The sequence below is a fragment of the Dromiciops gliroides genome, chromosome 4 (genome assembly GCF_019393635.1).
Source record: "Dromiciops gliroides isolate mDroGli1 chromosome 4, mDroGli1.pri, whole genome shotgun sequence".
NCBI lineage: Eukaryota > Metazoa > Chordata > Mammalia > Microbiotheria > Microbiotheriidae > Dromiciops > Dromiciops gliroides.
Window position 1 is genome coordinate 144,377,541 of NC_057864.1, and position 14,848 is coordinate 144,392,388.

General features: G+C 40.5%; 1 protein-coding gene across 1 annotated transcript in view; it reads left to right on the forward strand.

Moving 5' to 3' along the window:
- The window catches only part of ARID4B (AT-rich interaction domain 4B), a 189,265-nt gene extending 182,419 nt beyond the window's left edge, over positions 1–6,846 (forward strand). Inside the window, 1 exon segment of the mRNA XM_044001493.1 lies at positions 5,085–6,846. Coding sequence (XP_043857428.1) covers positions 5,085–5,215 — 131 coding nt within the window. The 3' untranslated portion in view covers positions 5,216–6,846.
- The last annotated feature ends 8,002 nt before the right edge of the window (positions 6,847–14,848 follow it).

Consider the following 14,848-nt stretch of genomic DNA (forward strand, 5'->3'; position numbering starts at 1 on the left):
CCATATTCCACAGTACTTTTTTTTTTCTGGATTTGGAGAGCCTTTTCCACCATGAGTCCTTTGGAACTATCTTGTACTGTTGTATTGCTGAGAAGAATCAAGTCTATCACAGTTGATCAACACACAGTGTTGATGACACTGTGTACAGTGTTCTCCTGGTTCTGCTCATCTCACTCATCAGCCCATGCAAGACCCTCCAGGTTTCTCTGAACTCTTCCTGCTCATCCTTTCTTACAGCACAATAGTATTCCATTGTATTCATATACCACAACTTGTCCAGCCATTCCCCAATTGATGAGCATCCCCTCAACTTCCAGTTCCTTGCCATCACATAAAGAGCAGCTATAAATATTTTTGTACATGTGGGTCCCTTTCCCCTTTCCATGATTTCTTTGGGAAAAAGACCCAAAAGTGGTATTGCTGGGTCAAAGGGTATGCACAACTTTATGGCCCTTTGGGCATAATTCCAAATTGCTCTCCAGAATGGTTGGATCAGTTCACAGGTCCACCAACAATGCATTAATGTTCCAATTTTTCCACAGCTTCTCCAACATTTATTATTTTCGTTTTTTGTCATATAAGCCAATCTGATAGGTGTCAGGTGATACCTCAGAGTTGTTTTAATTTGCATCTCTAATCAATAATGATTTAGAAATCTTATCTAAACAAATGTTGAAAACTAAAATAAATAAATAAAGATTTTCTTAAAATAATGATTTAGAGCATTTTTTCATATGGCAATAGATAGCTTTGATTTCTTCATCAGAAAACTGCCGGGGCAGCTAGGTGGCACAGTGGATAGAGCACCGGCCCTGGAGTCACGAGTACCTGAGTTCCAATCCAGCCTCAGACACTTAACACTTACTAGCTGTATGACCCTGGGCAAATCACTTAACCCCAATTGCCTCACTAAAAAAAAGAAAGAAAGAAAACTGCCTGTCCATGTCCTTTGACCATTTCTCAATTGGGGAATGACTTGTATTCTTATAAATTTTATTTAGTTCCTGATATATTTTAGAAATGAGGCTTTTATCAGAAGTACTGGTTATAAAAATTGTTTCCCGTATTTATGCTACCCTTCTAATTTTGGCTGCATTACTTCTGTTTGTACAAAACCTTTTTAATTTAATGTAATCAAAATCATCCATTTTGCATTTCATAATATTCTCTATCTCCTGTTTGGCCATAAACTGTTCTCCTCTCCAAAGATTTTAATACCTTTTCTTTCTTTTTTTTTTTGGTGCAATGGGGGTTAGTGACTTGCCCAGAGTCACACAGCTAGTAAGTGTCAAGTGTCTGAGGCCGGATTTGAACTCAGGTCCTCCTGAATCCAGGGCTGGTGCTCTGTCCACTGCGCCACCTAGCTGCCTCAAGAACTCACCTTCTAATGGGAGAGGCAATATTTTAAAAATTGTGCATACACGATATGATACAGGATAAATGGAGGCCAATCTCAAATAAAATGCATTAGCAGTGGGAGGGAATTCTTGAAGAAGGTAGGATTTAAAGTGAATCTTGAAGGAAGATGGGAGATAGAATGCTGTGTGAATAAGAAACAAGTAGGCCCCTGTTACTAAAGCATAGAGTACAAGGAGAGGAGGTAAAGTGCAAGAAGGCTATAAAGAGAGAATAGTGCCAAGTCGTGAAAGACTTCAGTTATCAAAATGAGGGCTTCAAATTTGATCCTGAAGGCAACAAGGAGCCACTGGAGTTGATTGAATCATTGGGGCGGTGAGGGGGGGTGTGATATGTCACACCTGCATTTCAGGAAAATCACTTTAGTGGGGAGTCCATGTAGTGGAAGGCTATTGCAGTAGTTCAGTTTAGAGTGTCAAGGACCTTGTACTGGGTAGCGGCTATAAATGTGAGATGTGGTGAAGACACAGACTACAAGACTTGACAATAAATGGGAAGTGTTGCAACGGAAGCGGAAGATGAAGAGTTGAGGTTGACATTTAGATCGTCAGCTTAAGTGACATCATGGTAGTACCCTGGACAGCAATAGGAAAATTGGAACGAGGAGAGGTTTGGGGGTAGAAAGATCATTCTCCTTTTGACATAAAGAGTTTGTGATGCATACAGGACATCCAATTTGTGATGACTGAGGAGTAGTCAGACAGGAGGAATGAAAGAGAACAATGTTTACAAAACCCTAAAGAGAATTGAGAAGTTTTCTAAAGATAGTGATAAACAAAGACTCCAGAAAGGTCAGAAAGATTTGAAAAAAGACCATTACGTTTAACAATAAAAGGACAATTTGTAACTTTGGAGAGAGCATTTTCAGTTAAATGATGAAGTGGGAAGCTGTATTTTTAAAAAGGAGGTTTATAAAAAGACTAAGAGGAGAGGAAGTGGAGGAACTTGGTGTATATATAAACTCTCAAGGAGTTTAACCCAGTAGGGAAGAAGATATAAATGACTATATCTAGCAAGATTATCAGCTCAAATGAGCATGTTTTAAAGATGGAGAATCATAAGGATGTGTTCGTAGGCATCAGGAAAGGAGACTCAATAGAGAGTGGGGATGATAATGACAGCAATCTGTTGGAGAAGAAGATGTCAGGAGTTTATGAAGAAGGGACAGTTTTGGCAAGGAGAATGGCTGCCCCTTCCTGTAAGGCAACGGTGGAGAGGAAATAAGTGGCAGATATCTGAGTAGTGTCTGAGAAAGCTGGTACAGTAGATAGAGCACTGGACCTTGAGTTGGGAAGACCTGAGTTCAGATTCTATCTCAGACTTGTATTAGCTGTGTGACCCTGAGCAAGTCAGTTCACCTCTCTGAGCCTCAGTTTCCACATTGTAAAATGGAGATGAAACTACTTCACAGGATTCTTGTGAAGATCAAATGAAATGATTTAAGTAAAGCACGTTGTAAACCTTAAAGTGCATTATTAATGCTAGCTATTATTAGTTGCTCATGGTGGGGAGTGGTCATAATGATGATTTGAGATCAGAAGGAGGTGACAATAAGGAGTTCTTGGGAAATGGCCTCCTCCCTCCTGCCTTTTTTTGGTGGTGAAGTATGAAGGAAGGTGCATGGACCAAGGGCATTATGAAGTCCAAAGGAGTACAGCAAGGTGGGAAATGAAGAGAAGGCTGACCTGGGTGCCCTCCTTCAGTGGAAATTCCAGGAAGAGCTCTCTATCTCCACCCTCTCCAGTCAGAGGGAGGGACCACAGGGACAGTGAGTAGTGACAGGAGGGGAGGCATTCCAAACATGGGGGACAGCCCTTGCAAAAGCATAAAGACTCAAGATCGTGTCGTATGCAAGGAAAAGCAAGTCGGACTGTATCGTTTGTGAAAAAGAGTAATGTGTAAGGATATTAAAAGACAGTAAAGGGCCAGATTGTGAGGAACTTCAGATGTCAGGCAGAGAAGTTTATATTGGATTCTGGAGGTACCTAAAGTACAACAAATAGGAGGATGACATGTTCATACCTGTGCTTTAGAAAAAGCACTTTGACAGCTCTGGGGAGGAAGGATGGAGGCAGAAGAGATTTGTGGTAGGTCAACCAATTAGTAGGAGGTTATTGCAGTCCAGAGTGGTGATGAAGGGTAGAGTGATGACTACTGTGTGAAGGTAGAGATCATAGGAACTGTATGTGAGATGTGTTGTGAAAAAAGCAATTGATTGCCTGTGTGGCTGGGGGCCAAATGAAATGGTGGATGGCAAGGAAACAAGTCTGAGTGACTGGGAGGGTGTGGTGCCCTTGACACTTGTGAACAGGAGTGAAATTGGGAAGGAAGATGATGAGTTCTGTTTTGGACCTGTTGAGTTTGAGATGCCTAGAAGAGATCCAGTTGGAAATGTTTAATAGACAGTTGGTTGAAAAGACTGGAAGTCAGGCCAGCAGATTTGGGTGTGTGGATCTGAGAATCATCTGCATGGAGATGAACCCAGAGGAGCTGCTAAGCTCATCAAGAAAGATACACTCATCATCAGCATCATAGCTAATAGTTTATAGTCCTTTAAATTTATTTTTTTTTTAGTGAGGCAATTGGGGTTAAGTGACTTGCCCAGGGTCACACAGCTAGTAAGTGTCAAGTGTCTGAGGCCGGATTTGAACTCAGGTACTCCTGACTCCAGGGCCAGTGCTCTATCCACTGCGCCACCTAGCTGCCCCCCTTTAAATTTAACAAGCATTTTACATATATTATCTCATTTGATTCTCGCAACAGCCTTGGGAAATAGGACATGTTAGCATGTCCTTTTTACGGATGAGGAAACTGAAGCTCCGAGAGGTTAAATGACTGAACTAGGGTCACATAGCTAGCTGAAGGCAGGATTCAAACTGTGGTCTTTCTGAGTCCCAAGTCCAGTGTGCCATTATAGAGAAAAGAAGAGGGGCCAGGATAAAGCCTTTAGTAATGCTCTCTCCTTCCTGAAATTACCTTGTATTTAGTTATCTATAGAAATGTTGAGTCTTTCCAATAGAATATAAGCTCTTTGAGAGCTATGATTATTTAACTTTTGTATTCATATTACCAGGTGTTACTTATTGAATGTTCACATTGCATCAAATTAAACTGAAAGCATGCCATTGCTTGCATTGCCTATTCCTAAAATATCTCTCTGTCCTACAGTGTTGTCACTTACGTGACACTTAATGAAGATTATTATCTCAGGAATGCTGAGCTGGTAGATTTATGCTTTCCTTTCTTTCCATCATGCTGTCGTGGGACCTAACTTCTCTTTTGCAAAACAAATGCTTATACCGAGTGTTACAGTGTCATAGTTCGGAGCATTGGAATGTTTTACGCTTCCCTTTCTCTTTAGGACAAGCAGCAATGGTGTATTGTTAATGAAGCACAGAACTTGGGATGAGAAGCCCATGGGTAGCTCCTATCTCTGACCCTTATTGGTTTTGTCATTGTAAGCAAGTTATTTAACCCCTCGACTTCCTCATCTGTAAAATGGTGCTAGGAGCTGTATTACCTACAAAGCTGTCGTGATGCTCCAATAAGATAATGCATATAAAGTGCTTTGAAAAAAACCCTAAAGTGCTATATAAATATCAACCACTAGCATTCTTTGGGTCCTGTTTCTATTAACTGATTTTTTGTTTTGCCTCCACTCTCCTTAGGTGCTGCTACATCTTCATCTTCTTCGTCCTCCCCTTCATCCAGCTCTATCACAGCTGCTGTCATGTTAACTTTAGCAGAACCTTCCATGTCCAGTGCATCACAGCCCGGAATGTCGGTGGAGTGCAGGTGACAGCAGGACTTCCCAAAGCACTTTGCACTTAATGGCTGCTGAGGGCCCCTTTTTTATATATACTGCACAGTGGCACACAAAATCAGACAAGCACTATTTTATATTTAAAAATTGTTTCTTGACAAGCTGACTTGGCACTTAAGTGCACTTTTTATGAAGAAAAAGTACAATGAACTGCTTTTCCTCAAGCAATAATTGTTTCCAACTTGTCTGGGAATTGTATGTCTGGTAACTTGAAGGCCTTCCACTGTGGCAAATGGAGGCTTTTCACTGCCTGCTGAGACAATACAAGAAAGCATAGTTATTGGGTGGGCCAGAACATGTCTAAACAACTTACTGTACATGTATTCCCTGGTATTTTGTTAAAGCTGGAACATTTGATATTTTTCCATTTATTTATGAAAAATATGAACCTATTTTCCTTTGTACAAGCTAATTGTTTTTTAAATGCAAGTCACCTTAAAGTGGCTTTAAATTGTATAAGTCAAGCACATGTAATAAATTCAAAACCTGCAGGTAACAGGATATTAGACATCAGTCCTGGTAACCAAATAAGATTCTCTTTTAAAAAAAGACTGACAATGTTTACAGGTTTGAATTAGGTTAAATGGTTTTGTGATGGGTTTTCACGGCCCATTAATTGGAATGAAACTACTGTACTTTGCCATTTTTCTATGAATCAGTATTTTTTTTTAATTTTGATATAATACATTGTGTGAAAAAGGAAGAAAATGGCTAACAAACTATATTAAATCTTAAACAATGTATAAAATTGTACTTAGCCAGTTTAAAGTGTATATTTATTCATAATGGATTATAACAGTTATATTTTTGTGTTTTATTGTAAATGTTTCTTTTCCCTTTAAAACAGATATTTCATTTGTAATGCTTATTTTATTATGAGCTACAACAGAGGATTTCCAGAACAAGTAAGCTGTGTTCATGTGTAATTCATGGTTGATGATATGATGAACACTACCACAAAATGATAGTTTTAAATATAGCTTATCTGAGTGGTAGGTCTACTAAGACAAAAAAAGCCTTGTACAAAATCAAAAATGAACGCAAACTGTTTTCACTCGTATTTGACTTTTATGTTGTATGATCCCAAGATCTGTTCTGTTTGGCACTTGTATATTTAATTATACGCCTTTGTAAGACATTTGTATATTGCGGAAGTGTTCATTCAAGCTATTTAATACCTAGCACTGTTAATACACAGTACTTTATTGTACAGACTGCTTTACTGTTTTAATTGTAGTTCTGTGTACTTTTTTTGGATGGGGGCTGGCATGGGTTTTTTTTTTTTTTCTGGCAATACAACATGTGGGAATTTTGAAACGTTTTGTTTGTAGATGCTAACGTGTCAGAATCCTTTACATTCAACTTTTCTAAGAAAAGCATTTTCAGTCTTTGTAGTGTGTGCTCACAGTTAACCGATTTTGTTGAAAATGGTTTCAGAATATTCAGATTTGTACAGGACTGTAAAAATTTGTTGACAAACATTGAAGGAAAAGCTTATAGAAAAAAGCTATAGAGCATATATTAGGTTATGCAGACAATGGAGAATTATGTAATATATTGTACAAATGTAAGCAAAGGCTCTGAAATAAAATGCCATAGTTTGTGAATCCCTGATTATGTTTCTAAAAGTTTAATTAAATAATTTTAGTGCATTTCTATTAGTGATGACTAGCTATAGAATATAGCTAAATAAGATTTGGTTTTTCAAAATCTGAAAATATTGCCAGGGAAAAACCTACCTCCAGAAATTTGTGTGTGTGTGTCCAGAGTTATTTAATCAGTGTAGGGAACTTGTAATGTGTATGGAAGCTCCCTCCATAGATGTAAAACAGCAACTTCCTGTAACTTTTAGTCCTGGAGAGCTTTGCATGGGGCACCGGCAGGATATGTTATTTGTCTGCCTAGAATCACACGGCTAATATGCTTCAGAGGCAGAATATGAACCAAAGACTTCCTGACTCCAAGGCTGGCCTTCTATGCATTACACCATGCTGCCTTTGTTTTAAAAAAAACAAAACAAAACAAAACAAAAAAAACTTTAAGTACTATATTTTAAATGGAAAAGAAGGTATTTGAGTGTTCTCCTATCTGTATTTCTTCATTTACCTGACTGTTGTGAAAATGTTTCTCTTACACAGGAATGGTTTGTTTAAAAATAATCAAGTCAAAGAGTTTAATTTTTTCACTTATTCATAAATCTCCCCCTAGTGTTTCTGTAATTGCTTATATAAATTGAGCTTGTTAGTATCTTACAATGTGCCTAAAATTTTCTGACATTATTTTGAGTTTCAGAGATTTTTAGTTGTATGGTTGTCACCATGTGTCCAGAAGGAGCCGGGCAGCCTTTTTAAAGCTGTGTTCTATAAACATCCATGTCATTTGGTCCAGAAATCTACCTTATTTAACACTTTCTTAGAAAACAGTTAAAATCATTTTTGTCTGATGTGTCTTTAGCTCCCTAAATCATTGGGTCCAAACCTGTTTTGAGTTGGGACACCTTCAGCACTCATGTTCTTCCCAAACCTTCATCTCCAAAAATATACATATATATTAGATTCTTAATGATTACCTTATGTGACACTTAGGTTAACTTAGGTGAGATTTGTGGTCTCTTAAACTAGCTTTTAATACTTGAGTTTATAATATCAACCAAATATCTAAAGCACAGACATGTAGGATCAACCTAATGTTCTAAAGTGGATTCTTTTGCTGGAATAAACTTAGAATGGAAAAGAATATTACCAAAGTTTCTCTTCCCTGCAAACCCACAATTTATTTTTAGATCATCTGCAAACCTACAAAGGGCAGCATAGAGAAGTAGAAAGAATCCTGAATTTGGGGTTGGCACCTGGTTTCAAGACCTGGTTCATCTCCTTACTAGCTATGTTACCCCAGTGGCCAAGTCATCTCACTTCTCTGAGCAGTATTATCTCCATCTCTAAATTGATTGGGTTGGTCTGTGATTTAGTCCCTTGCCATTCTAGCTCCTCTGGACTTCTTTCCCTGCAATAGCCAAAACCAAATTCATGTACCCAAAAACACTTTCCCCTTTTCCTAACTAAATTGTTTTTATTGAAGATGACATTCTTCTAGTCACCTAGGTTTTCAGCCTTTGCAAAGCTTATACCCTCAACTCTTCCTTCTCCTTGACTCTCCATATCCAAACAGTTGTCTGTCAGGCTTTGTTCTGTGTCCACAATGTCTCTCACACCCTTCCCCTTCTCTCTGCTTGAATGGCCACTGCCTTGGTTCAAGACCTTGGGACTTCTCACCTGCATCACTACAATAGCCTTCTAACTTGCCTCCCTGTTTACCATTTCTTTGCTTTCCAAATCATCTTCCAACCAGCTACCCAAATCTTTCTCAAGCACAGGTCTGATCATGTCATTCTCTCTCTCTCTCTCTCTCTCTCTCTCTCTCTCTCTCTCTCTCTCTCTCTCGTTTGTTTTTGTTTTTTGCAGGACAATGAGGGTTAAGTGACTTGCCCAGGGTCATACAGCTAGCATCAAGTGTCTGAGGTATAGATTTGAACTCAGGTCCTCCTGATTCCAGACAGGGCTGGTGCTCTATCCACTGCGCCACCTAGCTGCCTCCCATGTCATTCTCTTAAAGAATCTTTGGTGGCTTCCTAGTGCTTCAAGGGTCAGAAAAAAAAAATTAACATTGAAAGTCCTTCACAATCTAGCTCCATCATCCTATCTTTCACAAATTATTTCACTTCATGTAGTGTATTTACATTCCAGTCAGACTTGCTTACATACTGTTTCCCCGAACTCAGCATTCCATTTCCTGCCTTTGCACTGTTGAAAAGACTGTTCCCCATGCCTAGAACTGCTCCTTCCTCACCTTTACCTTTTAGAATTCTTTATCTCCTTCAAGGCTCGCTTCAGGACTCATCTCCTCCAGAATGCCTCTCTTTATCATACTACTATAGTTGTCGATGTTTTCTCCTTCCTTAAATTAGCTTGCATTTTATTTGTGTAAGTGTTCTATCTTTTTTTTTTTTTCGGTGCAGTGGGGGTTAAGTGACTTGCCCAGGGTCACACAGCTAGTAAGTGTCAAGTGTCTGAGGCCAGATTTGAACTCAGGTACTCCTGAATCCAGGGCCGGTGCTTTATCCACTGCACCACCTAGCTGCCCCAGTGTTCTATCTTCTAATGGACTATAAACCCCTGGAGGACATGAATTATTTTTCATTCTGGTATTTGAGTATTCGCTGTAGGACTAGTATACTGTGCCATAGGTTCTAAAACAGTATGAGTTCTGCCCTTGAAGAATGTAAAGGGGAAAAAAAATTGAGAGGGCACTTGGAGTTTCCTCATATGCCCTCAGAAGATACCATCACCTCATACTTTATTCAGAAAACAAGATAAGTTTAAAATGTGGTGGTGATGGTGGCAGGGGTGGCAGTCACGGAAGTTGCAGGGTGAAGAGTTAACCTGGTGTATTTAAGAAGGTTGTGAGAAAATATGGGAATGGAAAGGGATTATGATGGAGGAGAGTACTTAGGTTAAAGTCAGTGCAGAAAGAAATAGAGGAATTGTCACCAAGGTATACTACAGCAGCCTGGCCAGAAAATGGAAATAAATGAGCTTGGGAATCAGGTCACGGAGACCTGATATAAGAGTAATAAACAATTTCATCTTATCAGGCATCTTGTACAGCTCTCTTCCAAGAGCAGTTAATTCATTTTTTGTCTTGTCCTAGTGATAATTTCATTCTTCAAAAGGTGGAGAAACCAATAAGGAGAAATTCTATTTTGGATCTGATTCTCACTAATCTAATTCTCACCATTTCTCACTGGTTACTGAGATAGAGATAAATAATAGAAACCTCTATCCTAGGGTGTGATAGATTAGAGGAAATCCAGGCATCATCTTGACATGCACCCCTGGGTTTTACAAAAACATTTCAGGAACAGCTAGGTGGAGCAGTGGATAAAGCACTGACCCTGGATTCAGGAGGACCTGAGTTCAAAATCCGACCTCAGACACTTGACACTTACTAGTGTGACCCTGGGCAAGTCACTTAACCCTCATTGCCCCACCAAAAAAACCCAAAAAAAACAAAAAACCAACAACATTTCAAATGTTTCAAAGGAAAAGCATTTAGTCCTATGAACTAAAATGCTACAGTGGGAAGTCATCCCAGGAGATGTGGGAGATGCTCAAGAATGCAATTCTAAAAACCCAAAGAAAAATAATTATATTGAGGAAGAAGAATGGGATTTGTCTGAAGAGATGGATGTGAATACACAGGAAACTCACCAAATCTAGATTTTTAGAAAGAAATGTGCAAAATGGAAGCACAACTAGGTAACAGGATCATTATAAGATGATGGCCTGATTCTGAAAAGTATTGTCAAAACTGCTAAAGATGAGAATGAGCTGAGGCTGACCAGAAGAAAAAAAAATTCAAATGGGATGGCTTTTTTAAAGTTACCTTGGTAGAAACAGGAACACTAAAGGCAGGATAGGACTAGTGGCGTGCTGGAGCCAGCTCTGCCTGCTGAAGCTAGTTGTTAAAATTTCTGTGAGAGCATTTACACTTTAGAAATTAACAAACCAGGGGCAGCTAGGTGGCACAGTGGATAAAGCACAGGCCCTGGATTCAGGAGAAACTGAGTTCAAATCTGGCCTCAGACACTTGACACTTACTAGCTGTGTGACCCTGGGCAAGTCACTTAATCCCCATTGCCCTGCAAAAAGAAAGAAAGAAAGAAATTAACAAACCGAAGATAGTGGAGGAAAGGCAGTGATTTCTCGAACTCATGACACGATCACTCCAAAAAACATCCAAATAATTCCATAGGACAATGCCTGGAGCAGCAAAACCCACAGAAGAATGTGCTGAAATCATCTTCTAACCAAGAATGGCTTGGAAGGTCAGAAGGAGGGAGCCGTTGTGCTGAGACAGGAGTGGAGCCCAACCCCACAGTCACCCTGACACAGATATAGTCCTGGCATCACCAGAGCAGGAGACCCCCAGAGCCTCAGAATCATCTGAAGCGCCAGTATCATCTGAAACTAAGCTCACAGTCTGGTGAGAGGGCTGAGCCCTGGGCAGGGGGGAGACTACAGGGGTCTATGTTGGTGCTGAGGCAGAACTTGGGTTTTTCACCCCTGCTGGGAACCGGGAGGTAGGCTTGAGTAGCAGTGACCCAGGTGGGGGAGGGGCACAGGTTTGTCGGAGATGAGAACCACAACACACAAAGCTGGTTGATTATCAAGTTGGTCTGGGGTCCTCTATGGGCCAGGCCAGTGAAGAACCTGATCCTCCTTAAAAATCATACCACCTGGGACTTTTGAAGCTTGGGATACTGCAGCCTGGAAACAGTGCCCCACTTGAAGGAGCTAAAAGTCAAGTCAAAGAAAGGCAAGATGAGCAGACAGAAAAAGGTAAGGACCATAGAAAGTTTCTTCAGTGACAAGGAACTTGGAGGTGCACCCTCAGAGGAAGATGTCAACATCAGGGCCCCTATATCTAAAACTTCCAAGAAAAATATGGATTGGTCTCAGGCCATAGAGGTGCTCAAAAAGGACTTTGAAGATAAAGTTAGAGAGGTAGAGGAAAAAATGGAAAGAGAAATGACGGTGATGGAGGAAAGACATGAGAAAAAAGTCAACAGCTTGAAAAGTTAAATTGGCCAAATGGAGAAGGAGGTACAAAAGCTCTCTGATGAAAATAATTGCCTAAGAATTAGGATCGAACAAATGGAAGCTAGTGACTTTATGAGAAACCAAGACACAATAAAGCAAATCCAAATGAATTAAAAAATAGAGGGCAATGTGAAATATCTTCTGGGAAAAACTGCTGACCTGGAAAATAGGTCCAGGAGAGAGAATTTGAAAATTATTGGTCTACCTAGAAATTAACAAACCAGGCTTTGATTTGTTGTTTTACTATCTAAATCTAAGAATGTGATGGAGAAAATGTTAATAATGCAAATTGAATTTTGAAGTATGCCGTGTGTGTGTGTGTGTATGTGTGTGTGTGTGTGTGTCTTCCCCTTCTCCCTCCCCCTTCCACTCCCCTCCCCATAGCCCCCAAGAGAACCAGTTGTTAAAAAAATTGTTCAGCATGCTGTTGGATAGGACCTTTGTTTTGGGTGGTGGGGACCATGATAACTGATGACAGAGAATTTGGAACAGCTGAATTCTAATTTTGCTGCTTGCTTTTCTGTACCAAAAGTGAAGGGGTGGTTATGGGTTGGCTAACAGTTGATGCCTATGATAAATAGGGAGCTAGTAAAAAGAAAAGCATCTAGTTGCCTTCAAATTGAAGTCACCTAAGGGCAGAAAAACTATATCCTTGGATACTGAAAGATCTGGCTGGTGCAACTGCTGAGCAGCACGCTGTCAGTAATATTTGAAAGATCTTGAGAAATAGAGAAAGGTACTACAGGATTGGAAAGGGGCAGTGTCCTGATTTTTAAAAAAGGAAAAGGGGGTGCAGCGAGGTGGTACAGTGGAAAAAGCACTGGCCCTGGATTCAGGAGAACCTGAGTTCAAATCCGGCCTTAGACACTTGACATTTACTAGCTGTGTGACCTTGGGCAAGTCACTTAACCCTCATTGCCCTGCCCCAAAAAAGGAAAAAGGACAGCGGCTGCAAACTACAGGTCAGTGATCTTAATTTAAAAAAACAAAAACCTAGGAAATTTTTAGAACATCAAAGGGACAGTTAGTGAGTATCTCAAAAGATTACAAAGAGTAGGTACTGGATGACCAGTTTTTGGATATATTATAGTGAGGATTTCTTTTGTGTATGTGATATATGGGACTAGCCAGCCCTGAGGTCCCTTCAAACTAGAACCAGTGGAAATAGAGCACATTTACCATAGGCTTCCTCTTCTCACTTTTTCTGTGTTTCAGAATTCCCTGACATTATCCCCCTTTATCTCCTTTGCTCCAGTCTCATGAAAAGGTCAACTTAATTTCCCAATCCACATTCTTTCTCACTCTAATTTTCAGTCTCTTCTGGCTCTTTCCCTGCTGACCACAAATAAATTCAAGTCTTCCCCATTCTTTAAAAAAAACAAAACAAAACAAAAGAAAAACCCTTTCACTTGATCCTACCATTCCATCAAGTTTTTGTCCTATTTCTCACACACACGTGCACACACACACACACACACACACACACACAGAGTTAAAGTTCTAGAAAAAGGTGTCTAAACTTGAATCTACGTCCTTTCCTCTTGATCTTTTCTTTGTGTAATCTGGTGTCCAACTTCATCACTCAAATGAAACTGCTCTATCCAAGGTTACTAATGATCTCTCTATTGACCCTTATCACCTTTTCTCCTAATTTCTCCACCCTGGGTTTTTGTGTTGGCTTTCTCCCAGTTTTGCACCTACCTGTCTAGTTTCTCCTCAGTTTCTTTCAGTAGATCAGCAGCGTTACCCTCAGATCCAGGTGGAGATAGCCCAAGGCCCAGATCCCAAGAGCTCTAGGAATTGAAGCACCCAACAGACTAGCTGTCCTTTCTGCCTGGCCTCCACAGCCATCACTGAGGGGAGCGTTTCTAGTAAAGACAGGACTTGACAGCCTCACCACCACCCCCAACTGCCACCTAAGTGCTGCTGATGTTCAGGTAAGCCAGAACCCCAAACCACCAATCCTGCTCTCAGCCTGACCCTATCACCCTTATGCAGGAAAACAATGCTTGTTGAGATGTGATCTGTCAACTTCCTCTACAGGTGCTGCAGCACCCCCACCACCACCTACTGAAGACCTGGAAAAGAAAGTTCTTGCCACCAAAGGCCTGGTGATTTTCAAATAGTGCGGCATCAGAAAGGGATATGGTTTTGTCAATAGAAATGGCATTGAAGAAGATGCGTTATCATCTGCTTTGCTGCTGCATCCTAAGGACCGCTGGACCTTTCCATTTAATTTGTAACTGAAACCTCCTCTATACATATGTTGTTGTCCCTTGTTAGTATGTAATATGCATGAGAACAGTAACTGTCTCACTTTTCTATTCATATCCCTAACACTTAACTCAGCGGTTTCTGTTGTTCATCCTTCATTTCTGAAGAAAGCCAATGGCATCACAGGTGAAATCTTGATTTGTGGGTGAATTGGACTTAAACGAGGCAGAACCGGGAAAAGATGTCAGCCTCCCTCTTTCCTCCTCAGTTATCTAAGTCTAATGGCAGGACAGAAGTCAAGATGACTGCTGATGGCCTGGGATGCAGTAAATGATTTTGGCGTCAGTGATGCCTGACTGAGCTCCAAGGTCTCCACAGCACCCGCTTCAGCTGCCTTCATGGCCATCGGAACATATCGTTCTCATCTCCCCATTCTGCTGGGAGCAGTCTTCACATGCTTGGGGTAGACATCCCCATAACTCACTGACAGGTTTGAGGCCTAGGGTGCGGCTATTGCACATGCTACAGCTTCTTGGAGCTACAGGTGAGAGTTGAGTGCTGAGTAGACACCAAAGGTGGATGAACAGCCCCGAAAAGGGCTCAGTAATCCCTCACAACAGAGGTACTAGTCTTCCCTGAATATCCCATACAACCCAATTTGTACCTAGTAAGTGCTTAATAAATGCTACGTCGTTTCACTCATTCATTATCATCCATGTCTAGTCCCTATCTGTGA